Here is a 27,396-nt window from a genome sequence, read left to right as displayed (position 1 = left end):
CCTTAATTTCTGCTTAATTATTATTTTATTTTTATTTATTTATTTATTTATTTTATTATTATTATTATTTTTATTTTTTTTAATAATACTTATGAGCTCATTTATTTGACATTCTTAACTTGTCAGGTTTCTAATTTCACACTCGGCACACTCATCCAAACCACAAACCTTACACATTCATACCGTGCACGTTACATTCATACAATCTTATTTTATCTAGTTTGCACACAAAACACATTTCACATCTCGCTGGACGTGATACAGATATTTTACGACTCTCTCAGTTGAAACTGGTTATTTTACGACTCTCCCAGTCGAACTTGGTTATTTTACGACTCTCCCAGTCGAACTTGGTTATTTTACGACTCTCCCAGTCGAACTTGGTTATTTTACGACTCTCCCAGTCGAACGTGAGGCCTTTACCTTCAGAAAGATACCGCAACAAATTTTCTATTCCACAAAATTTGTCCTACCTTTTAGTCCGGTCGGAGTCACGGGGGACCGCAGGCCTCAGGAACTGCGATGGGTCAGGCAAAAATTCTCTGTCCTCGACTCCAGACGGGTACCTCGTCGTCCTTCTAGGACTCGCGTCCTTCTGAAGGTCCTGGCGGTCCCTGTGCAACCGAATCCCGGACGAGCCCCCAAGTCTGTTATGGAAATTTGGAGGTAGGAAAGAACAGATGAGTCCAATGGTTTAGCTTGGTTTCATTTATTGAGATATCTTTCTATGCGAGCTCGGGGAGACTCTCCACAGACAGTTCTGAGAAGTTCTCCAAATAGCAGACGCAGCTGCTTTCATTTTATATTGACAGACAAATGACCTTTCTCTGCAACCACAACCGGAAGACCCATGTCTGCTTTTGCACATTCTATGCTCAGGACAAGTTTTTCATCTAGCACAAGCATCTTATATTTACCATATATAGAATAAAAATTCATCTCTTGTCTAGCTTAACATGGGTAAGGTCTAAAACCCCTCCCCAGTCTCTTGCATCTGTTTCTTCGAGCATAGCAACCTTATTTTGCAGCCTAACTTCCTTAGTAACCATCAGACATCATGCTTGGTGGTAATTTTCCACTACACTACTTTACAGAGAAATGTTGAAGTTTGGGAAAATCTTGAAGTGATGTTAATTGTGGTCTAGTTCTTAAGTCATAATGGCTTAACTCTTTGCAGTCTGGACTGACAAAGTACCTGCACATAAATCAGTATGTCTTTTTAGCTCACTCACCTGTCAAGATTCAATTGATAATAGTGTTATAGAATGCCTATTTCTTGCTTTTTTTTGCTGTGACGTCTAGGAGTCACAGCCATGGATTAGAATTTTTTCTTTTTCTGTTTCTGGCATGAGCTGTTCAAATTTTTTTTTTCTTCCACAGTGCTGACCCTCCATATTTTGAGGGGGTGTTTGTGGCTGAGGACACATCTGTGTCTGAATTTGTTGTTGAGTTACATCAAGTTCTGAAGCAGGCATGTTTAAATTATATTTTACAGTAAGGCCCAATCCCAATTCTATTTTCTACCCCTTTGCCTACCCCTCACCCCTTCCCCTTGCCCCTTGAAATGAAGTGGAAAGGGGTAGGGTTAAAAAATTTCCCCTAAGAAATGGGACACCACTACTACACTGTTATACGTCATCATCCATTGTCACTACCTCCTAACGTTACGTCAGAGGACATGCGCCGATGTTTATCATAAATTCCAAGATGTCGCCGTCAGCATCGTAGCATGTAAAGATTACTCACTCCCAAAGTTTTTTTGCGCCGTATTTGGACTTTAAAAACAGATGTTCGTTTTCACCTCGAAAACGTATGAGCTAGGGGTGGAGCCGAACCCGAATACGGTATTCGTAAAGGCACAAATAATGTGTTTTTTACGAATACTTATTTCGAACAAATACTTTAAAAAATATTTGTATTCGGGAACAAGAAAAACTTTATATCAAAAAGCTGCGTTTCCTCTTGAGACCGCAGTGCATGCCCGGATGAGTGAGTGAGTTCAGGAGTCGGGGGGGGGGCAGTAAAAGAGGTGACTGACACAGGCTGCTCCACACAGCAACAGAGAAGGCTCGGCTGAGCGAACAAAGACTTAACTGTATCACTATTTTTGTTGAATAGATTTTTGTACCTTAACTGGGTTCCGGAGGCAGTTTATAACTTTCGGGAAGCGGAGTTTGATCGGGAGATTATTCCATTACGCTGCATTATTGACACCTGCAGTCAGTTGCTCTCATGTTCGCTCTGTTTACGTAGCTCTGTTAGCTCGGTAATTTAGACAATAGGCTGTTGACAGAGTAACGTTAACGTTTGGTTAAAAAGGTTAAAACAATGCTTGTGTAGTTGTGTCGAATTGTATGCACTTGTAGGAGTTATATGGTACGTTTAAGTTACTCTGTCTACTGCATATCCATAATTATTATAATGGATATAATTAAAGAATACTTACACTATAACGTAAATTAGAAGTGCAACGCAAAAAAACTGGATTTTTACGCCTATTTTGAATTTTACTCGAATACAAATACAAATACTTTTCCCCCCTCAACAAATACAAATACAGATACAAATACCGGCTGCTTTGCACAGCCCTAGTATGAGCCTTCGGGTTTCCTCAGCTGTCCCTATACAGAATATAATTTACAAAAATGTTGTCATGTTTCAATAAGTACGAATAGTGTAAGCACCGTTCATTTACATGTACACATATGGCCGTAAGAAAAACAAAACGACGCGTTACCACATGCAGTCAGTTACCGGGTAACGTTATATGACATAAAAATATATTTCCTAATATTGTGCAATCAGTGCTATCCGCAAGCAAACTTTAGCGATTTTTTTTCAAACGTTTCTTTACAGAACATTACCGTAAACACAAACACAAGATTGATGGTAATATACATGTAATGAAAAAATGTCATAAAAATCCTTATTAATGGCAAAAATTACTTAACATTTATGGGTCTGCTTGCTCGAGTGGGCAGCCATGTTGTAAATTTCTCTTAGCCCTTCGTTTGAAGTGAGGTCCCGAAAAATCTTCGTTTCGAGGGCTATCTAGCCCTTCCCCTTACCCCTACCCCTCCAATCAAAAGAGAATTGAGACACCCCTACCCCTACACGTGAACGCGCCAAACGGAGGGGTAGGGGAAAGTGTAGGGGTAAGGGGTAGAATTGGGATTGGGCCTAAAAACATTGACAAATGACTACACATGGTTCTGCAATTTTTTTCTCATTTTGCTTTCTGATTCTTCTTAGACACGTGGGCAGGGCACTTGTGGCAGCTCATCATGGACCGCAGCGAAGGAGACATCAAGAAGGACAACAAAATTGGATGAGGAAGGCATGGAGGTTGCAGTCTGTCGGCATGGCTTCCTCTTGAAAGCCTTGAACATGTACAGAGGTAAGATTAAGAAAGAACTGCCAATATGAATGTACTGGTATAAGCATGTTCTCTCCATTACTCAAAATGTAAGAAAATACTATTTTATTTTATTTTTTAAGAAAGAACTGCCAAAGTAATGAAAATACTGTACATCAGATTCTCTAGCATTCTCCCTTCGTGTAGGCATTGTGCTCGTTTCATCATTCTGTAATATTGGACTATTTTTGTGATGGTAAACCTGTACAAGGGCTATAACAGCATTTAAAATACAATATGTAATATAATTCATCCCTAGGAGAGATATTTGCCTATCCGATGTATCTCCATAAGCAGCTGATGTGGTGCAAACCCACATTCTTGGCCATGGACGTTGTTTGCAAATACTGGCCCTATTTAAATAAAGCTGCCGACAGCCTGCCAGACTTGAAAGCCCTTACAACAGCAAGGCCATTCTTGAGCGTTATGCACGCCCAAGCCCATTCCACCAGGTGTGAGGTAGGTTCATGGCTTACTTTTTTTAATGTTAATGTCTACAAGCACAGAAATATTCATTGATTTAGGTTTGTGTCTAACAAAGTGTTTTATGGTCATGTTGTGATATGTAGGTCACATGGAGTGGAAAAAACCAGCAAGGTGCCGGGTCAACAGTGGGGGAGGAAGTTGAACAAGTTAACAGCTACCTCTCCCGCTGTGCCTTAACAACCAAGTACATGTCTAAAGGAGGTGACCGTGGTATTTGTCCTCTGTTGTATTTTTTTGGGGGGGGTGTTGGTTATTGTTGCTCATTGCATGACTGTGGTCTTATACATTTTCTCTCAACAGTACGTTGAAGAGGAGGAAGAGGAGAAGTGTTGGTAGGGTGTAGAGGGGTTAATTTGTAGCCTGGTAATAAGACTTTGCTACTTCACTTTGTTTTGTAGACAGTCTGGCAGTCTTATTCCCTCTCTTTAATTCCTGAAGAAATTTTAAATGGGCCTGCCGCCAAGAAACACCCAACAGACTCAATACAAACCATCTGCTTCATAGCATTAGCGTAGTATTAGCATAAACATAGCATAGCATGAGCAATAACATTAGCATTAGCATAGCGTTAGTATTAACATAGCATTAACATAGTTGTAGTGTTAGCATTGTGTTAGCATTAACATAGTATTAGCATAGCTTTAACATAATATTGGTGTAACGTTAGCATTAACCCCCCACTGCTTGTTGATTTCTCGCCACACCTAAACATGGAAGTACCCTTAAAACTGTACTGAAGCAAAATGAAATGAAGCAGATACAAAACACAATTAATTTCATTCTGTCTTTGTTTGTGTGTTGTGGGTGCCTATATCTAATTTCTATTTTCTCCTATTTTTTACTTTTCCTTTTAGCTGAGATTGCCTTGGATTCTCTCAGTACTTCTCTCAGTTGACCTTGGTAAGTCTAACAGAGAGCTTTGACTGTTTTCAAAAGCTTCACATTGCTCTTTTTTTCAGCCAGTGTACTTCATAACTTTGAAAAAGATGGCTGACATGGCTCTTGTACTAGGTATAGTCCACAATGTCAGGTGCTCTTGTAATAATGGGAATTAGTCCTTGAAAAAAGGATAGAATGTATATTCTATGCACTCCAAGAATGGTGATGAAGGTTTTGGAGTGCCTGAAATATACATTTTCTCCTATTTTCATGTACTTCACAATGTGGTGTTAGAGTTGATTCACCGCCTCATGGTGGTTATGGTCTACACAACCAACCACATTTCCAGTTGCGGTGGTGATCAGGTGCTAGGACAATTCTGTTACAGTGGTGTTGATACGTGCTTGTGTGTGTCTCCTTTCCTCTAGGTTCACAGGTGGAGTGCTGAGGGGCTTTTCATTTCCAGTAAACTCCATGAATTGTGGAGCAGGGCTTCTGAAAAAAGGAATGGACTGGCTGCGTTTGTGTGTGAGTGCCAGCCAGGCGTACTGTAGTTTTGCAAAGACTTTAAATAAAGAACTTTCTGTTGTACTCTGAACCTGTGTGTGTGTCCTTCACTCAGCCCCATCATGAGAATAGCTGTGTCATATGGCAGTATCATTTGATTGAGTTCCCTTCATCTTGTATAAGAACCACCACCAGATCACCTTCCTGCACGTGCACCGCAATGCCAACCTGTTCAACAACTGTCATCAGGAACTGTGGAGTCACGATGAACAGTGGCATGCATGTTCTCATCTCCAACCATGGGCTGGCTGCCTTTCCACATATATGCATTCCTACATCTGGGGGAAGAATTCTATCCCTCAAGTATAGCTGTTTTAGTTTATACTAGCAAGTTTTGTAATGTGATGAATGCAACTAGGTGCAGTGATCTGAACTGTGAAATGTCAGTGGTGTATTGAAAGATTGACCTCAAAAGTTGGTCTTTTTTTTTTCTGAAAGACTGAGCTAAAACCTGCACCACAGGCCATCACAGCTCTTGTACATACATATTTCAGATCCTAAATGGGGCTTGGGGGTCTCTGAATATCTGAAATGTCAATGTGAATAAAAATATTTTCTGCACCCTTCACAATGCTTGTAATCAAATAGTGGCGACTGGATCCTTGCACATCAAAATCTTATCTCGAAACCCAGCACCGTCTAGATGGTAGGTTGCTTTGCAAGTGCCAGGACATACTTTGATATGAAACAAAACCCATACATGTTCATCACATCATTCTCACCAATGACTCGCTGTCCGGATGGTATTAAGCAAGGGTTTGGGTTGGCATGATGTCTGAGGATAATGCCATGAAATTATTCGATATTTGATAATAAAGCACATGTATGTATTACAATAAAGAAAAACATGATTGATCTGAAGTGTTAGTCAAACCAAATGTTCATCAAAACCGGTCTCACCGGTCAGATGCTATCTGGATAGTAGTCCACCAAGGAAGGGTGTTTGGTAACATGCCAGTGCCAGTATGATACATTGATATCTTTTGATGTTTAATGATAAAGCACATGTTTGTGTTAGGATAAAGCAAAGTATGAGTGTTATGAGGTGTATGTGCCCCCATTTGTTTATCTTAGTCAGTCTTACCAATAAGGCACTGTCTGGGTAGCCTACTAAGCAAGGGTGTTTGATTGGTGACATGCCAGCGCTTGGATGATTCAATTCAATTTAATTATTATAAACAGCACCATTTACAATAGCATTGTCTTGTGGCACTTTACATTAACAAGAAGAACCCAAGACCAACAAGGTCACCCAGGAAAAGTAGTCAGGAGTTACCACAAGTGATAAACTACAATGTATCCATTGTTTTGGCCAGGCATCATAATTCCTAAATATTGTCCCACAGCTTTATATGGTAGTCAAGCCATAGGTGGATGTCTAAAGTCTAAAGTTCTGGTTAGACAGCACAGTAATAGCATAGTAATAGTCAGGCATAATGTTAATGTGAGAAGTAGTGAGATCGATCATGGGGTAACACTACAATAGACTCGCTAAGAAGGACATTCAGTATTGGCATGGGCCTCGTGTGAAGTTCACAATTCACTCAGGAGGAGTAGTTGACAGCCAGCCAGTGACACTCAACAGAGATGATTGTGGTGTATGTCCACAGAGGAAGCAAATGACTTATGCCAGTCTAGGTGATTTATACTTACAGATCATGTGTGGCATATGTGCATATATTTAGAGAAAAAGGAGAGAGAGAGAGAGAGAGCGAGCGAGGGCACCGCTACAAATCTTGGGCCCTATGCTTTTTTCATGGTAATAAGTTTTTTTTTTGGCATTTTATTTCTAAATTAAGAAAAATATAATTTACTAATTTTGTAACCTAAATATTAAAGTAAATATAAAATATAACTAATCCATATAACTAATTTTTATACTGTCCAGAGAAACACAAGAAAGCGTGTCTTAGGGTGGTGAAAAACCCCTGTACTCAGTCAGGAGGTTTGAAAGTAGCCGATCCCAGAACGTTATTTATTTATCCTTCCTGCTGATTGCATCTGTATTTTTATTACTCAAAATTAAATGAAAAGAGGTCGTTGAGCGCAATCTCCATCCAGTGTCTGCTTAAACCAGCGGAACACTACAATAGACTCCTCCTGAAGTCCCCTGAATATGACGCGCTGCTCGATTTACCATCGTCCCACCGGGAAAATGCCCAGTATGCCCGATGGCCAGTCCAGCACTGCTACTAAGCCAGGGTGTATCTTACCAGTGCTATAATGAAGTCATATATATGGGCACATGTATTTATTAATGTAAAGTCAAAACATTACTTATCCTTGGTGTTACATGAATATTTTTGATACCAGAACCAGTAGAACACAAAGCTATGTCCCTACATAACATCACATTAGGATGCTCCTTGCATGAAACATGAAATAGTGTATGGTATCAATCACAATTGATCAAAGTGTAACACAGATCCAATCTGGATATTGTTTTCTCTGATTTTATAACCATCAAACCATAAATTAGCCTACCAGTGTACCCACATCCTATAACTTAACAGTGTCTTGATCAATCAAGTCGTGAAATATAATTATTCAGTCAGGATATAAATGTTTTTAATCATTTTCAAATCAAAATCAATTGGTGGGCCTACCTCAGCCAGTGCACCTGCATATCCCATCAGGATGCTACTGGCAAGAAAAATCACACAGTGCATGTTTTTCTATCCAAAATATTTAATCCAAGTGTAACACAATCAGATTCAGTCAACATGAAGTTTATGGTTAATATTGTAAGATGATCAAGGTGTCCATCAAAGGTGTGGCCTCCACAGCAGGATCAGAAACATGGTTCTGATGGATGGTAAAACATCAGTGAAACATAAACATCAATGACACATAAAAAAACACCCAAAAAATCAATAACAGATAATTACCTAAACAAAACTGACATTCAGAGGGGCTGCCAGGATGGTGCAAACTCTTTTCCACTGAAAATAAAGAAGAGACTGTTTAGTTACAACTGCTATTGTGATAATACCTTTCCAATTCATCTTCAAACACTTCAGAAATTTCTTTACAGGTTTCGATAAAATCCCATTATCCCAAAAGCTTCACCCCTGCTCCAAATGTGTGTGTATGTGTGTGCGTGTGTGTGTGTTTAGATGTGGGGTTGTGTGTGTGTTGGGGGGGGGAATTTGTCGTACAACACATACCAATCTGGACAAGGCTCCCAATCCAATAGCTGCTCTGAAATGCCCTATGAGGGAAGAACATGAAATGAAATAAGTAATATTAATGAAATAAGTAAATTGTAATATTGTAAAAGAACATGAAATTGTAATATTTATTTGATTTCAGAGCATTAAATCAGTCATTAACAACTTTCTGGAAATTACGGGTGTTTTTACATTCGGTTAGATTAATTTCTCTACCTCTGAGGAGCGTTGAATTCTGTCATGCAGGCCTTACCTTTCTCACTCTCTTCTTCAGAACAGTACGAAAAGGGTATGGGTCCTTTCGGTGGTAGGTGCAAGCTGAACACAAAAAAAAAAACAAACAAGCAAATTGATTGATTGATTCACAACGGATTTCTCCTTTAAAGGGAGATGGAATGCCTCTTACAAACACATGCACACCCAAGTGAACCTATATACTAAAGAAAGTTATTTAAACTTACTTCTTTGTTTTTTTTCCTTTAATACACCCCTCCTTGGACGTGACTCTGCGTGATTGAAAAATCCAGATGTATTCAATCAAAAAACTTCAATTATCGGTGCATATACCCAAGATTTAAAAAATGAAAACACAATAAAGATATAAAATACATGCCTGACTTCCTCTTTTTCATTCCCATAGTCACTGTGGATTTTAAAAAGTTAAAACAATTTTAGATAAGACTCATCATGTAAACATCATAAAATCATCATTCCATCAAGACAAGTAAAGGTAATTGTGCTATTCAGCAATTTATACTTTTAAGTCTACAACACAGTCCTATGCCCAAGTTTAATATTTGGATAGCTGCCTTACCTTGCTCCTCCTCCACCACCTCCTCAGACAGACGCTTCTCCTCCACCTCAACAGGCTTTACCATCACTTTCTCCAAATACAGGGTCACCATCTCCTCCTCTGCCACCAGCTCCAGCTGCACCAACACCTTCTGCAGCCCGTCCTCCAACATAGCAGAGTCCTCCACCTCCTGCAGCCCGTCCCCCACCACAACAGAGTCCTCCACCTCCTGCAGCCCGTCCCCCACCACAACAGAGTCCTCCACCTCCTGCAGCCCGTCCCCCACCACAACAGAGTCCTCCACCTCCTGCAGCCCGTCCCCCACCACAACAGAGTCCTCCACCTCCTGCAGCCCGTCCCCCACCACAACAGAGTCCTCCACCTCCTGCAGTGCGTCCTCCCCAGCAGGAGAGACCTCCTCCTGCTGGCCCACCTCCTGATTTTTCCATCCTGTACAAGTTGGATAGATAGAAAAAGTTAACCATGTGGCTGAACTGTAACTACAATATTATAAAAATTTGGAGAGGCCGATAATCTGACAGACAGACACTGAAGACATATCAATGAACAATATTTTTTGTATGACATTTCATGTGGAACATGAGAATTCCAAAATGGAGTATGCTCTTTACAAAACTGGGTGCAAGTTGAACATAATGGCAAGATTAATGGTGTAGCAGCTGTGAGCAAACAATGCAGCCTGTTTCCAATAACTTACTGTATATAAGAGTGTAATGTTGAGGTGAATATGGACAAATGAAAATGGGCAACAGAATCACTCTTGATGTACATATAACACAACACGCCTGGGCTTAGTAATGGACATACCCACAAGTGTTCAGCCACAGTTAAGAGAGTGAAATCTGTGTACTGCAGATAAGCAAAGCTGTGGGTATATATATTACTAATCCCACAAGGATGAGTGCTATATTTATTGCTTTTATGAATGAATTTAACACATTATACTGTACATCTCACCTAAACAAATCATCTCAAAAAAGCCAGATATTTTTGCCAGCTTGGTCGTTGCATCCTCTGTTAAGTGACAGCGTGGCGTAAGCACTTGAGGCCTTTTCCCTCTCTTCTGTATAAGGAGCAGTGGCTTGTAGCCCAGGGCACTTAGCTTCTCAAGCTGCGAAGACACACTGCTTAGTTACAAATAAAAGTTGTCATTATAAAACATTATAAAACTTTGCATAATGTCTGTATGATTTGTTGAACCTGGAATGTGTTGTGGCAATTTAGACACATTTTAGACAAAACTATCAAAGTAGGGCTGCATGTGTTAACATATACAGTACCTCACATAAGTGAGTACTAGGGGTGTGCAAAGCAGCCGGTATTTGCATCTGTATTTGTATTTGTTGAGGGGGGAAAAGTATTTGTATTCGAGTAAAATTCAAAATAGGCGTAAAAATCCATTTTTTTTGCGTTGCACTTCTAATTTAGGTTATAGTGTAAGTATTCTTTAATTATATCCATTATATTTATGGATATGCAGTAGACAGAGTAACTTAAACGTACCATATAACTCCTACAAGTGCATACAATTCGACAACTACACAAGCATTGTTTTAACCTTTTTAACCAAACGTTAACGTTACTCTGTCAACAGCCTATTGTCTAAATTACCGAGCTAACATAGCTACGTAAACAGAGCGAACATGAGAGCACCTGACTGCAGACGTCAATAATGCAGCGTAATGGAATAATCTCCCGATCAAACTCCGCTTCCCGAAAGTTATAAACTGCCTCCGGAACCCAGTTAAGGTACAAAAATCTATTCAACAAAAATAGTGATACAGTTAAGTCTTTTTTTCGCTCAGCCGAGCCTTCTCTGTTGCTGTGAGGAGCAGCCTGTGTCAGTCACCTCTTTTACTCCCCCCCCCCCCCGACTCCTGAACTCACTCACTCATCCGGGCATGCACTGCGGTCTCAAGAGGAAACGCAGGTTTTTGATATAAAGTTTTTCTTGTTCCCGAATACAAATATTTTTTAAAGTATTTGTTCGAAATAAGTATTCGTAAAAAACACATTTGTGCCTTTCCGAATACCGTATTCGGGTTCGGCTCCACCCCTAGTGAGTACATTTCTCCCATTTTTGCAAATATTTTATTAAATATTTGTGTGGGACAACACTCTAGAAATGAAACTTTAACACACAGCCGTTAACGTCTGAACAGCTGGCTGTGATGTGTACACACATGTTGACAGCTGTTCAGATGTCAATGGCTGTGTGTTAAGTTATTTTCAGAGGACAGCAAATCTCACTTTTATGAGATACTGTACTTATAAGAATGTTTTCAGGGAAATAACATAGTGACTCAATAGTTAACTGTGTATGCACCCTATTATAGGTGATAGGATTGATAGTACACACCACGATGAGTGCCTCATCCACCATGGCTGATGAATTGTTATTCTTTTTAATCTTTGCCAGCCACTGCTCCTTCCTACTGTCCAGCCGCTGCAGCGTTTTTGCCAGCCTCTGTTTTTGTGGCTGGGCTGCCCCACAGGTCATGCATACTTTTTTTGCGCAAGGCATGACCTGGTAGCAGTTGGGGCATTTTTTCTTGTTAGAACCCATCTGATGAAAAAAAAGCACATTTTAGAAGTTATGTAGCTTTATGTTTTACTGTCGTCAGCCAGAAGCTGAAGAAAAGAAATCGAACAATATCAGTAATAACTGGAGATGGAATATTTTTATTGACAGTATCGGACTAAAGTGTAAACTACTGGACTTAGGACTAAACTTTTGTTGTTAGACTAATCAATGTAATAACTATACACTCACCTAAAGGATTATTAGGAACACCTGTTCAATTTCTCATTAATGCAATTATCTAATCAACCAATCACATGGCAGTTGCTTCAATGCATTTAGGGGTGTGGTCCTGGTCAAGACAATCTCCTGAACTCCAAACTGAATGTCAGAATGGGAAAGAAAGGTGATTTAAGCAATTTTAAGCGTGGCATGGTTGTTGGTGCCAGACGGGCCGGTCTGAGTATTTCACAATCTGCTCAGTTACTGGGATTTTCACGCACAACCATTTCTAGGGTTTACAAAGAATGGTGTGCAAAGGGAAAAACATCCAGTATGCGGCAGTCCTGTGGGCGAAAATGCCTTGTTGATGCTAGAGGTCAGAGGAGAATGGGCCGACTGATTCAAGCTGATAGAAGAGCAACTTTGACTGAAATAACCACTCGTTACAACCGAGGTATGCAGCAAAGCATTTGTGAAGCCACAACACGCACAACCTTGAGGCGGATGGGCTACAACAGCAGAAGACCCCACCTGGTACCACTCATCTCCACTACAAATAGGAAAAAGAGGCTACAATTTGCACGAGCTCACCAAAATTGGACAGTTGAAGACTGGAAAAATGTTGCCTGGTCTGATGAGTCTCGATTTCTGTTGAGACATTCAAAGAGTCAGAATTTGGCGTAAACAGAATGAGAATATGGATCCATCATGCCTTGTTACCACTGTGCAGGCTGGTGGTGGTGGTGTAATGGTGTGGGGGATGTTTTCTTGGCACACTTTAGGCCCCTTAGTGCCAATTGGGCATCGTTTACATGCCACGGCCTACCTGAGCATTGTTTCTGACCATGTCCATCCCTTTATGACCACCATGTACCCATCGTCTGATGGCTACTTCCAGCAGGATAATGCACCATGTCACAAAGCTCGAATCATTTCAAATTGGTTTCTTGAACATGACAATGAGTTCACTGTACTACAATGGCCCCCACAGTCAGCAGATCTCAACCCAATAGAGCATCTTTGGGATGTGGTGGAACGGGAGCATCCCACAAATCTCCATCAACTGCAAGATGCTATCCTATCAATATGGGCCAACATTTCTAAAGAATGCTTTCAGCACCTTGTTGAATCAATGCCATGTGGAATTAAGGCAGTTCTGAAGGCGAAAGGGGGTCAAACACCGTATTAGTATGGTGTTCCTAATAATCCTTTAGGTGAGTGTATACCAGCAGTCTCCAACCTTTATTTCTCTGTGAGCTACAGTACTTTGACAAAATACACATGGCTGCGAGCTACTCTACTACTGTGTTAACATATGTAGTACTACTGCAGTAAAGATTAATGTGTAATATTAAATTTGTGGCCAGAAAAAGATATCCTGACCTTTCTGGACTGGTTATTTGGTCACAGACAATTCTGGTGTGCACTTGGACACCTGCTCAACACATACATCAGTTCATAGCCAGCTGACACTACTGACTAAACAAACTAGGTGAATAGTTTTTTGCCAAGATTTTAGAGTGTAATGGACCAACTTTCCAGGACTCCCTTACAAGGCCTTGCTCTGCATTTATGCACCCTATCAGTTTATATCTGCTAGGTTAGTTCTACTCTGAACAACACTGGCAACATAGCAGCCTCACATGAAAAAGCAGACCTTATAGATAACCTAAACCTATAAATGACTTAACTTCAGTAAATTGTGCATTAGACATGAGTTAATTTTTCCTGCCCCCTATTCGCGATGTACTGTAGGCTGCCCTCCAAGCACTGATCATTGATTAGCACTGAAGGAACGTTGATTAGCACTGAAGGAACGTTGATTAGCACTGAAGGAACGTTGATTTGGAACGAAACTGAGACGTTATTTATGTAGCTTAGGCCTAATAGAACAGAAGATTAGTTTTAAAACTAAACTATACTAAGACAAACATCACTTGTATAACACCGTGTCCTAATGCGATGCAGTGCTACACGACGCGATGCTGTGCAAATTTTTAGTAGTTTTGTGGCTCTGTGCATTTCTATTTCTGTCTCTCACGTTGCGGTGATCAGCTAGTTTGAAGGTGTATCTCTACGAATAGAATGGCATATTTAACGGACCCAAAGTACAGTACACAGGGAACAGTCAATACTACATGACAAGCTGACTGTCGCTTGCAGTTAGGACACGGTGTAAGCTTAGCTCTGCGAATTGTGCTTACCACCAAACAACATAATGTTAGAGCACTTTCAGTTGAAACACAAAACCTTTGTCACCAACATAAGCCTCAGGCAGGCATAGCAATCCCTAAATACAGCCAAGCAAATAAAAAAATTAATTTAGTTTACATTCTGAATTTAGCCTGCTCTGTAGATTATGCTACTTACCTTAAGCAAAGTGACTGCGATGAACTTTTTTAGGCGGGCTATCAGGATGGTGGTAACCTAAATGCTTTGGCTCCAAAAATGAATAAATAATTAATACTAATGATAATAGGCTATAATAACAAATGAATTCGGAACTAACAGTTTAATAACCTAAGAATAAAAAAACATAGGGTAGTAATAAAAAACGATAAGGAATCAACTTATTATTATTACACTTTTAGCGAGAAATGTGTAGTACATTATCGAAAGCGTTATCAGATCACGAAAAGCAAAATAGGATTCTGGGCAATGTATTCCTTTCAACATGTTTCAACCGCATTGCAAACAAAAACTATAAGGAATCAGCTCATTATTATTACACTTTTAGTGGGAAATGCGTAGTATATTGTCACAATATTGAATACACTCACTCATTCATGCAACAGAAGTAAAATCCAGGCGCTGTTTTTCAAGGTCGCGCCACACATTATCGAAAGCGTTATCGGATCACGAAAAACACAATAGGATTCTGGGCAATGTATTCCTTTCAACATGTTTCAACCGCATTGCAAACAAAAACTATAAGGAATCAGCTCATTATTATTACACTTTTAGTGGGAAATGCGTAGTATATTGTCACAATATTGAATACACTCACTCATTCATGCAACAGAAGTAAAATCCAGGCGATGTTTTTCAAGGTCGCGCCACACATTATCGAAAGCGTTATCGGATCACGAAAAACACCATAGTATCATGGGGATGCATGACTTTCCCGTCCCTTAGTCACCAGTTAGCGCTCATAGTGGCGGTGTTAGGCACTGCCCATTAAAACATATAGGGAGGGGAAACGTTGCCCCAGCACGTAAAAAAGACCGAAAACGTGATCACAGCACGTTTAAATAGATTTTATGTCGTGATGGCTGCACGAAAATTCGTGAGACCGGGTTGTGTATAGATGATCCTTGTGCCATCTGCTGAAAGAGAAGAGAATGGCAGCTTTGGAAGCAGGAAACAGCATGACCGAACGCGCCGCTACCCGCAATTTCGCACAAGTATGAGCAAAATAGCTTTAAACTAGCTTGTACCAGTGCGATTTTGAAAATTTAAGGGTGTTGGGTGATACAACACACAATTCTAGGAAAAGTCATGAAAGGAGGGCCCTGGAGTTTGAGCGAGTGCAAAGTTTTTGGTTTTTTTTTGATCATAGCGGTCAAATGACCAGTGCTCGGCGCTTCTAGTGTTAAAGCCCTTTGGGCATCTCCCCCCCCTTTCTCAGTACCTTCCGTCTACGTGACAACCACATGTGTGATTCTAGCCGGCTCCAGGTCCTTCTGGAAGGCTAAAAGATAAGTAGGGGCCGCTATCTGTTCCGATTAGGTAGCCTTGCCTTGCCGGCGCGCCAGTCAGTTCTTGTTTTGATTAGTTACAGCCTTATAGAATCATTCCCTTTATTTTATGAATTATTCCTTCACTACACATAGGTGAAAGTGACATTCTAAAATTTTATGTGGTTTGATTACTAAAGTGTTAGCACTTTAGAGTGACACTCTTTTTCTCAAAGTCAGTGGCCTTCACAATGAATATTGATGAGATAGGTGTCCTCACACCTGTAGTAGTTTGCATACTGTCAATGGCCCATCAGTCTAGAATGTCACTGCACCCCACACCCATCACTTTGGAAAGGCAGTTTGAAATGCAAGAAAAGTAGCAACAATAAAATCTCATTCACAGATTATTGGTAGATGGAATGAAAAATGAAAAACTGTGACTATATAAATATAGAAAGCGATAAATATGATGCAGTGACTATTATTAACGCTCTGGGGACGAGGGCATCGTCGACCGCGTATCTTTCTCGTGTATTTATTTATTTTATTATTATTATTTATTTACACTTTATTAATCTGTAAAAAAAAATATTTTTACGCCTCCCTCAACTTGCTTTTTGTAGAGCAAGTTGTCCGTGAAGGGCAGCCACCCGTAGCGGCGCCCAGGGAGCTGGGGGTTGAGGGTCTTGCTCAAGGACCCGCAGACGTGCTGAGGCTGGGCTTGAACCGGTGACCTTGTGATTACAGGCACATGGCTTAGCCCACTGAGCCACACACTACCCCTTTAGTTTATATTTCAGTTTATATCTCGCTGAAATCATTATGTAGAATCATGAAAAAAACACTGACTAAATCCGTTATCTGTCTTCTTTTCAAAACTTCCATTGTCGGAAGTATTAAAGTTTTTAAACTTAGGTTAAATAGGCAAAAAGCAAATCGTGTCACCTTTCTTTGTTTTACGTGTATCGGGAGCGTGTAGGACCGCTCTCAGCTGAAGATCGCTATTCACGTTCTAAATACGCTGCGTTTGAATCGGCGACCATGTGATTACAGGCACACAGGCTTAGCCCACTGAGCCATGAACACAGGTATGAGCTTCGCTGCTGAAAGTGGCAACACTGGCGCAAAGCTTCAGCGGCAGAGACGTATCCGTGTGCTATATTGTAGCCGATCAGTGTAAACACTACCCAGACATGTGCTCTTGTTTATTTCGGTCACAATGGGCATATTTGTTACGCTGTGCAGCCAAGGAACAGGTGAACCCCGTAATGCAGGAGACAGGTTTATTTGGAAAGCCGGGTACAATCAGAGCCAAAGGGAGAATCCAAACGGGTAGTCGTAAAACGGACCGATGTCGATAACCAGGAGAGTCAGTCCTACACAGAGAGACGGGACGGGGAAATGACGAAGGAAGCAGGGTTGAATCGTCAGGGCAGAAGGGCAGGTTGGACGGGATCGGGCAGGTCGAAGAGGGACGAGAAGCAGGCAGGGTAGATGAAACAGCAGGGCAGAACACAGCAGGCAGGATGAACAGGGGAAACAAGAGACGGTCAAAACGCTTAGTATGGCACATTCAATTCAATTCAATTCAATTTTATTTATAAAGCGTATTATCACAACATTACATTGTCTCAATGCGCTTTACATTTCTGCCTCGTAAGGACCCCCCATTGAGTAAGCCAAAGGCAACGGTGGCAAGGAAAAACTCCCTAAGAGGAAGAAACCTTGGGAGGAACCAGACCCAAAGGGGGAGCCCATCCTCCAGGGGCTGGCAGATGAGTCAAACAAACAAGATGAAATGACTAAGCTAATACAGGGGTTGAAATATATGTCTCAATGCAGCGGCCGACCGGTGCAGGCACGTGGTGCTTGATGCACGATGGCAGGATTAATAGAGGCACAGCCGCAGGGAAGGATGGCGAGGCATCGTGTTGAGCCAAGGGCAGGCAGGTTGGAGGGTAGTTGCCGGTGGTGGAGGTAATTGTCTTGTAGGCAGCAGAGGCATAAATTCTTCAACGACATTGTGCTCCAGGGAGCACACCCCAGAAGGGGTGAGGGAGGAAGTAAGAAAAAATTGTGTATTAGTCACAGTTGAGGAAACCAGAGGCAGTGCAAGCAAACAGATCAAGTGCAATATTCGTCTAGGCTCCGGCAGATCTGGGTATAGCAGCATGAGAAAGAGGGAGAGACAGGCGGGAACACAGGCATGGGGACTCCCTGAACATCAGCACTCTAGTGTAGAGCTAGAGTGACAGCACTGACGCCTCAGTTTATCCAAAGCCAATAACACCGATCCCCACCCAGCTCATCACCTCATACTGTTAGTCTGACTGGGAGTGAGGGACTAGCTGGAACCAGAACTAGGTTTCCTATACGCTAAGCTATACAAGTGCGTTTTTAATCTAGACTTGAAAAGCGAGAGTGTGCCTGAATCCCGCACATCCGCCGGGAGACCATTCCACAGCTGCGGAGCTCTGTAGGAGAATGCTCTGCAGCCTGCCGTAGCCCTGTCTACTTTAGGAACTAATAGATATCCTGCTCCTTGTGAACGAAGCAGGCGAGAAGGGTTGTAAGGGACCAGAAGATCATTGAGATATTGTGGTGCAAGGCCATTCAGAGTTTTGTAGGTCAATAGCAATAATTTGTAATCAATCCTAAACTTGACCGGTAGCCAGTGCAGGGAAGACAGGATAGGGCTAATGTGATCAAATTTTTTAGTTTTTGTGAGAACTCTGGCAGCTGCATTTTGTACTAACTGAAGTTTATGTAGGGATCCAGATGGACAACCCGAAAGGAGGGCATTGCAGTAGTCCAATCTAGAAGTTATAAAGGCATGTATTAGTTTTTCTGCATCTTGAAAGGAAAGCAACTTCCGAAGCTTGGCTATGTTCCGTAGATGGTAAAATGCCGTACTGGTAATGCTATTTATGTGAGCACTGAAGCAGAGGTCGGAGTCTACCAGGACACCAAGATTTCTGACCACTGTTTTAAATTGAGTAGGGAGGCCGCTAGGGTTGGGGTTTACAAACTTATTGCGGGCCTCCTTAGGACCGATTAAAAGAACCTCAGTTTTTTCAGTATTTAACATGAGGAAATTCCTTGCCATCCAACAACGGATGTCTAGCAGACAGTCGGCTAAAGAAGAGAGCTGGGATGCGTCACTAGGTTTGACAGATAGATACAATTGTGTATCATCAGCATAACAATGAAAATTAACACTGTAATTTCTAATTATGTTACCAAGCGGTAGCATATATAAATTGAACAGTAGTGGGCCCAACACTGATCCCTGCGGGACACCATATCTTACTTTAGTGGCTATGGATGACTCATTGTTTACATGGACAAACTGGTAACGATCAGTTAAATACGAACGAAACCACAGTAGTGCTGTCCCTTTAATGCCAATCAATGTTTCCAACCGGTCCAAAAGAATATTATAGTCTACAGTATCGAATTCTGCAGTTAGATCCAGTAAGAATAATAGCGATATACAGCCACGGTCGGAAGCCATAAGCAAGTCGTTTATCACTTTGACTAAGGCCGTTTCTGTGCTATGATTGGGTCTGAAACCAGACTGATATAGCTTGTTAGCATTATTATCTTGGAGAAAGGAAGACAGCTAGTGAGCAACAACTTTCTCTAGAATTTTAGAAATGAAGGGAAGATTTGAGATGGGTCTATAGTTTCCTAAGTCACTAGGTTCAAGATTTGGTTTCTTTAAGATAGGTCTAATAACAGCCATTTTAAAAGATTTAGGAACATATCCAAGACTAAGAGATGAGTTTAACAAATTTAACAATGTAGTGCTAATCAGTGGTGCAATTTCCTTAAGTAGATTGGTGGGTATTGGGTCAACAAGGCTAGTAGTGGGTTTGCAAGAGGAAATGAACTGAAGGAGTTCTGTCTGCACTACAGGAGTGAAACATTCAAAGGTGTTATCATTAGTACTAATAGCACTAGCGCTAGCAGAGGATTGGTGGTTGTGTGCAGCCATGGGCGTGCTCGTGATGGTATGTCTAATCGTGGTTATTTTATTATTAAAAAACGCAATAAAGACATCACTACCAAGAGCTTCTGGGACTTGTGAGTTTAACATTGAACGATTCTTTGTTAACCTAGATACAGATTCAAATAGGAATTTAGGATTGGTTTTGTTAATTTCTATTAGTTTAGAGAGATACATAGGCCTAGCAGTCATTAGTGCATGTCTATACTTAGACAGGCTCTCTTTCCAGGCAAATCTAAAAACTTCTAATTTTGTTGACCGCCATTTGCGTTCTAGCTTTCGTGAAGCTTGTTTAAGTTCACGTGTACGGTTAGAGTACCAGGGGGCAGGTTTCTTATCTCTATGTTTTATTTTCTTGAGTGGTGCTACATGATCAAGAGTGGTACGAAATGATTCTACCATGTTCACGGTTACCTGTTCAAGTTCATTTACGCATGACACTTCAGAGGTTAGGTTAAAGGACTGTGGGAGCTGTTCCAGAAAAGTTGCAGCGGATAATGAGGCTATGGAACGTCTAGTATCGTACCTCTGGCCTGGGGCCTTAGGGGAGTTATGTTGTATTTGAAATGTTAAAAGGTAATGACCTGAAAGTAGAGGATTCTGAGGGATAATTGATATGTGCCAGGACACCATGACTAAGAATCAGGTCTAGGGTGTGGTTACAGGCATGAGTTGGCCCAGTTACATTCTGATGTACACCGACAGAGTCAAGAATGGTAGTAAATGCTTTTGTTACTGGATCACTTTCATTTTCCATATGAATATTAAAATCACCAACAATCAAGGCCTTGTCGGTAGTAACCACCAAGCTTGTTAAGAAATCTGCAAATTCCTTAAGGAAATTGCTATAGGGGCCTGGCGGTCTATACACAATGGCAATGGTGATTGGAGGTGTAGAACTACACTTAGATGTGCTAGCAAGACTTAGAATAATAAATTCAAACGTACTAAAGCTATAACCAGTATTTTCACGCACTCCTAGGTCGGTCTTAAATATTGCAGCAACTCCGCCACCTTTGCGATCGGGTCGAGGATTATGCCTATAGCTATATTCAGCTGGAGTGGATTCATTTAGTGCCATGAACTCATTCGGTTTTAGCCAAGTCTCAGTAAGACATAGGGCACTAAGATTAGAATGATTTCATTTACGAGCAATGTCTTAGGAGCCAGCGATCTAATGGTCAGGAGTCCAAGTTTTAGGTTTGCATTACACCTACTATCCAGAGTTGAAATAGGTCTAATTTCTCTAAGGTTTGTAAGACACGAACTACGATGGAATGACCCCCCACGATTAAAACCGCGGGGAACAGACACAGTCTCAATAATATGAAGCCTGGGTGACGACTCTAAGCGACTAGCAGGCGGTCGGTTAAGCCGTTTTGCCTGCCGCCTTGGCTTGGCTCTGGTTAGTCAGCAATCTGCCCTAAGACTGTGAGCTATGCTTTTTGACAGATCGGCACCAGCCCACGTGGGGTGAATACCGTCCCTCTTCAAAAGCCAAGGCCTACCCCAGAATGTCCGCCAATGGTCTATATAACCCACACCATTTATCGGGCACCATTCCGACAGCCAGCGATGCAGCGACGATAATCTGCTGTACATTTCGTCGCCACGTCTAGCAGGGATGGGGCCAGAGCATGTTACTGACGCGGACATCTTCTTCGCAAGGCTGCACACCGCTATGAAAATTGCTTTAGTGCCGACGTGGATAACAATATGCGAATACTTACGTTTACTCTTAGCCAGCACTTTTAAGTTTGATAAGATGTCGGTCGCTCTGGCACCAGGGAGACAATTTACTACGGCCACTGGAGTCGCTACTCTCACGTTTCTTAGCATAGAATCGCCGATTACCAGAGCGCTTTCAACAGGCGGCTCAGTGGGTGTTTCACTGAGTGGGGAGAACCTGTTGGAAACGCGAATGGGTGAATGGTGCCGGTGTGAGTCCTGTTTGGACTTACGGCTATGCCGCCGGGTCGTCACCCACTCGCCTTGCTGCGAAGGCCCTGCTGCCGGAGCCGGGGGAGACTGGCTCACTATAGCGGACATATCCGGAGCCGCTAACACTGCGTCAATAAAACTCTCACTCTCCTGAATCTCCCGTAACGTCCGGATGCGTGCCTCTAAGTCTGCGATCTTCTCCGTCAGCCTGGCAACTAGCTTACACTTATCGCAGACAAACGTACCGCTAATGACGGGAGAAGAATAACTAAACATACTGCACTCGGAGCAAACGACATAGTGATATACTTACGTTTAGCAGGGAAAAACTCCGGGGGCGGAGGCGATTAATCCGTCGTGGATTTGGAAGATTATCAGGAGACTATTAACCCTTAGGAGTCGGCGGACCCGCCGGCGGGGACACATTTTTTTCTGGTAACCGTGAAAAGAACTTAAAATGCGTCGTCATGTTTGATCATACATGTAAGTGTAGTACATCATTTTAATCTGTAAATGGTCTACTTTTATTCATGTATACTCACAATATCCACGAAACATTGTGCTTTTGTAAAATAAAGAAAATAAACAGGGTGCGCTTTCAGCTGTCTCAGTCTCCGCGAAAATCTTTTTGAAACACGTCACTAAAATGAACTGAAACTCCGCGAATACTGCACAGACAGACATGAGAAATATATCTATAGAAAGCTTAAAGTGTCTACTTTTAAATAAAGCAATTTAAATTAAAAATAAATATTTTCAGTTTATGTAATTCATGTGAAACCAAGGAGAGGCACAGAATTTCTGTCGCACTTCATTATCTGCTAATGACCCGAGGCAGGGCACGCCCACAGCCATTCACACGGAAAACAGCGTATAAGGCCAGTTTGAGATGCTAACATTTTTTTATTTATTTGTTTTTAGGAATGTGTCTGCATCACCCTTGCCTTCACCAGCACCTCACATCGGGACATGCATGCTAAATAAACCACAAACCAAGAAATATGTTTCTGTCCTCAAATTATTTTCTTGTAGCACTTTCCTCTGTCCCATACCTGACTGAAAGGGGTAATTATACAGCTCATTATGCAGGTCTTTGTCTTCTCTGGTGTGAACTACAGCATTATTCATGAGCATTCCCACCTCCTCGCATATGGCCTTTCTAAACAAAAAGTGTCTTAGAAAATTTAAATTAATGTATTGTTTTCTGTAAATGAGTGAGTGAGATGATTGTCACATCATTTTGAAGTAAAACCTCTACACTACAAGATCCAGGTCACAAAAGTCTTGTACACAAATGTCATGAATGTGTTTTGTGGTCTAATTTCAGTGACTTATTTTTTTGTTGTTTTCAATAATCACGCATAACTGTTTTTTTCTCCAATATAAAGACTTGTAAATACATACTGCTCATATATTATTGTAACCCAGTTTCTGCTGAATACAATGTTATCAGACTTTAGACATTTATATGTTTATAAGTAACTGAAAAATGCACAAATGTCAGGACATGTCAGAATCTCTTCAGGGCTCCAAAACACCTTCAGACTCCTAAGGGTTAAGCTTGCCAAGATTTATCCGATTGCTTAATTATAACTCTAAGTATTATTTGGGTTATAGTTATAGTTATAGTTTAAAAGTTTGCGCGGTAGCAACCAGTCTCGCTCACGCAGGAAACAGCACACAGGAAACAGCAAACAGGAAACACGAACTGAAGCTGATGTTTTGCAAAGCCTAGCTAAGCTCAAAATAAATAAATGGCAACAATACCTCGCAACTTCCGGGAAGTTGCGATTGGCTTAAGTAGGTAACGGATCGTCCTGCTGATTAAGCGGCGATTGTCTACCATTGCGTCACCCTGCCCCTGTGGGCGTGACAGTACCCCCCCCCCCCCCCCCCCGATGGCCGCCCCCTGGAGGCCGAGAAGAGCGCCGAGGGCGACCCCGGGACCTCGGAGCCGGTTTAGACGGGTGTTGCTGATGGAAGCGCGAAAGCAGATCCTGATCCAGTATGTCAACCCGAGGCACCCAGGACTGTTCCTCCGGTCCGAAGCCCTCCCAGTCCACCAGATACTGCAGTGTCCCTGCGCGGCGCCGAGAATCCAGTACAGACCGGACCTGGTGCCCCTGTGTGTGTCTGTCTTTGGGCCTGTTCCCATTGCCCCGCTGATGTTGCTTGCTTTAGTTTCCCCAAGTACTGTTATTCGATTGTGCCATGAGTCCCGTCGTGTCGCCTGTGTTGTCCCTTCAGGCACACCTGGAGTGCACGCCTTTGGGGGGAGGGGTCCTGTCATGCCCTGATCATTCGATCCTCCTGTGTGCCATGCTCCCTCGTTTACCTCATGTGGAATCCTCTTATTATCAGCTGTTCCTACTTCTGTTTAATTAGTTTGTGGTATTTAAGTGCGTCTCTGTGAATGTTTCCCTAGTCTGGTCATTGACGTCGTTCCGTGTTCCTGAGTATTTCTATTCCAAATAAACCTTGTGTTCACACAATTCCTGTGCCTGCTTCTCCACTCCGTGCCAGCGTGTGCATGACACTTAACTAACAAATAAACAAATAAAAACAGTATAACACTGTCCTATATTCAACACATGGAAGTAGTCCAAAGGTAGTTTGCAGCATTAACATCAGTCTGTACCTGTACAGCGAATTTGGAGTAGTGAGTTGCAGAACATATAGATCATCAAAAGTCAGACAATCTGACCCAACCTAGACAGTCAAAGGGAGGTGCTACAGCATTTTACATGGCATATAACTCCTAAATCATTAGGCTTAGACTGTAAATTCTTTTTCCCCAGATACAGATCCTGCTGTACCAACTTTCCAATCATAATATCATAATATTACGCTCTGCTCACAACATTGTTTGCATAATTTCCAAACCTACTTCTGTGAATTAATCTTAGCTCTTTTGACCAATCCAGAAAAAAATCACACCAGTCAGACCCCTGACTTGATCAAAAAATGTAAAAAAAAACCTGTGACATTTCTGTACCACACAGCCACTAGCCATGCCAAAACTGAAGCTTAATCATACTAGTTTTTATCAGGCAGCTAGAACTCATCAATACCTTGGCTTATCTTCCCAAATTTTGTAATACTACCTCCCAGGGCCATTCTGGGGATGCAGTAATAGACTGGCCACATTTCATCAATGGGGGTGTTACAACAAAAATCTGCCTATATCTCTTGACCTTCTTAGCCAATCTAAGTGAAATTTGGCAGATACGATTACTTCCTCTTCTCATTTTCTTACCATTGTACTAATTTGGTGAGCATTTCTATTATAAGGACAACATATGAGGTCTCAATCCTGTCTAACTATTTAACACATTGGATACCAAGGAGGGTCAGTACTTCATTTTCCAAGACTACTCCTATACTGTTTCCATGCCATGGACAACTTTCCGCCCTTTGGACCCCTCAGTCTCTGCTTGCAGTTATCTTTATTAAGCGTCCAAAGCATGTACGGTAAATCCTTGGATTGTAAGTAACTTAGACTGCAAGTGTTTTGCAAGATGAGCAAAATTTTTAAATAAATTTTAACTTGATGAACGTGCATGGTCTTGCAATACGAATTTTACGTATACGCTTTGTCTGCCTAGAGTCACATAATCACAACTGAGCTGATGGTTCTCTCTCTCCCTCGCTGCGGGATTGTGGGTAATTTTTTCCCATGCTCGGTCTCCGTCTGCGTGCCTCACTTGTATAGTCAAAATTTAGTAGAAAAGCACCACCCGAATAAGGGCGTAGCAGTGCGAGCGAGGAATCTGTTCAACGACAATGCAATGTCCACATTTCCGCAAAATCGAAAAGGAGGCAAAAGCAGCTGTCATTGGATAGGTTCCTTGTTAAAGTTGCACAAAAAGAAAAAGATTCCAGTGAGCCAACAGATAGTGATTCCGTTAGTTATAGTGAAAGTCGTCCTACAAAATAACCCTCTTCTTCTCTCTCTCATCTCCCTCACACCTTCCACGATTCTTTTTATAGGTAAAGTGCAGATTGATTTGTTTTATGTATTTTTACTTCATATTTTGTATTAATCATTTTTATATGAATATTTTTTGGTTGTGCAACGAATCATCTAAGTTTCCATTATTTCTAATGGGAAAACTCATTTTGATATACGAGTACTTTGGATTACAAGCACGTTTCCGGAACAAATTATCCTGTAGCTCTTTTTGTTAGGATGTTTCTCTTTTATTATAATTTTTCTTATCTAAAATGAAATGGGCAACCTAAACTGCAAGACCAAATTTCATGGAGTAGTGCAAAACTGTCCCCACTATTCAGGAGAGCAAAATCATACCCATCGGCCTAATGGTGGCACTAAAGCACAATGTTTTACGTTTGCATCTTGGGACCTGTGAGTGAAAGAAACAAAATTCTTTATTTCCAGACCTTCCCTGGCCCATGCCAAAAAATATTACAATGGGGACTATGAAATTCTGCATATTTAGATTTTCTGGATAATTTTCTGGATAATGTCAAAAATGTACTTTTTCAAACACTTTTCTTTTAGACCAATTTATACAAAATTTGAAATGCAGCATCATGAGATTATGCAGACAAAAAAGCTGTCCATTGGAATTTGATCAGGCAAATCTTTTCCATGTTACAGACTAAGGAATTTCTTGGGCATGGCCTTTTTGCACTTAATGACTGATTTCATATCAACAGAACTACTGATTCTCACCAAAATTGCTATGTGTAGTTGGTACTCTTATGCCTCTCCCCAAATTTTGTAGAAATCATCCAATAGGGGGTGCTATAACTCAAAATGGTAGACAGAGAAAGATGAACTTTTAATTGTACACTTGTTCATGACTAGATGGATTTGGGTATGGGTTCCCAAAAGCACAGTTGCTAGCTACATAATTAGCCAATTACTGTAGTTAGACCCATGCAACTGAACAGGTAAAAATTCTGTAAGTCGCTAACAGGAGCTCTGTACTTCTGACTTAGCTGTTAAAGATGCACATCAACCATGTCTGTTTACAGTTCTGTTCTTCGGGGAGGGTCTGAAAAGTGCCTCATCACAGCCTCAAACGACACACTTATGCATACAACCTCCCATATTTGCTGTTGTCTTCCACTTAATTTTTCTCAATAAATGCACAACTGTTGTTCCAAATGTGTATGTCCAAATGTGTATGTCCATTGAGCTTCAAAGTGGGCTAGCATATGTTACATTTTGAAACAGCCTGTTTCACTTCTTCTCTGTTTCATATTGTGCAAAAGTGCATTCAGTTTTGGTTATCCCACTTGACTGTATACATACTAATTAATTTATAATTCTGCAGAGCAAATAGTATACACTCACCTAAAGGATTATTAGGAACACCATACTAATACGGCGTTTGACCGCCTTTCGCCTTCAGAACTGCCTTAATTCTACGTGGCATTGATTCAACAAGGTGCTGAAAGCATTCTTTAGAAATGTTGGCCCATATTGATAGGATAGTATCTTGCAGTTGATGGAGATTTGTGGGATGCACATCCAGGGCACGAAGCTCCCGTTCCACCACATCCCAAAGATGCTCTATTGGGTTGAGATCTGGTGACTGTGGGGGCCATTTTAGTACAGTGAACTCATTGTCATGTTCAAGAAACCAATTTGAAATGATTCGAGCTTTGTGACATGGTGCATTATCCTGCTGGAAGTAGCCATCAGAGGATGGGTACATGGTGG

General features: G+C 41.4%; 1 protein-coding gene across 3 annotated transcripts; it reads right to left on the bottom strand.

Moving 5' to 3' along the window:
• Nucleotides 1–8,064: 8,064 nt before the first annotated feature.
• On the bottom strand, nucleotides 8,065–15,072 carry LOC140578797 (uncharacterized). 3 transcript variants are annotated; one of them, XM_072700710.1, is made up of 11 exons: nucleotides 14,855–15,072; nucleotides 14,445–14,514; nucleotides 11,691–11,897; nucleotides 10,289–10,442; nucleotides 9,332–9,760; nucleotides 9,131–9,160; nucleotides 8,979–9,023; nucleotides 8,771–8,835; nucleotides 8,515–8,558; nucleotides 8,236–8,289; nucleotides 8,065–8,152 (listed from the first exon to the last, which is right to left on the bottom strand). In XM_072700710.1, exons 3-10 carry the CDS (start codon nucleotides 11,895–11,897, stop codon nucleotides 8,253–8,255), a joined length of 1,011 nt encoding a protein of 336 aa, XP_072556811.1. In that variant the 5' UTR covers nucleotides 14,445–14,514; nucleotides 14,855–15,072; the 3' UTR covers nucleotides 8,065–8,152; nucleotides 8,236–8,252. The 3 variants fall into 3 exon arrangements, with proteins under 3 accessions (XP_072556811.1, XP_072556809.1, XP_072556815.1); XM_072700708.1 differs by lacking the exon at nucleotides 14,445–14,514; XM_072700714.1 differs by lacking the exons at nucleotides 11,691–11,897; nucleotides 14,445–14,514; nucleotides 14,855–15,072 and adding an exon at nucleotides 10,985–11,191.
• Nucleotides 15,073–27,396: the final 12,324 nt, after the last annotated feature.

This window comes from Paramormyrops kingsleyae, chromosome 1, assembly GCF_048594095.1.
Source record: "Paramormyrops kingsleyae isolate MSU_618 chromosome 1, PKINGS_0.4, whole genome shotgun sequence".
Lineage (NCBI taxonomy): Eukaryota > Metazoa > Chordata > Actinopteri > Osteoglossiformes > Mormyridae > Paramormyrops > Paramormyrops kingsleyae.
Note: the sequence above shows the minus strand (reverse complement) of the source record. Positions and strands in the feature narration are given on the sequence as shown.

What these genes read in the sequence shown, in the direction of transcription:
- LOC140578797 (XM_072700710.1), bottom strand. Translation starts at nt 11,897, where the DNA reads ATGGGTTCTAACAAGAAAAAATGCCCCAACTGCTACCAGGTCATGCCT. An exon ending in GGTGGTGGAGGAGGAGCAAG is followed by an intron (nt 9,161 to 9,331) that starts GTAAGGCAGCTA and finishes TAAAATCCACAG; the next exon opens with TGACTATGGGAATGAAAAAG. An exon ending in TGGGAGCCTTGTCCAGATTG is followed by an intron (nt 8,290 to 8,514) that starts GTATGTGTTGTA and finishes CTTTATTTTCAG; the next exon opens with TGGAAAAGAGTTTGCACCAT.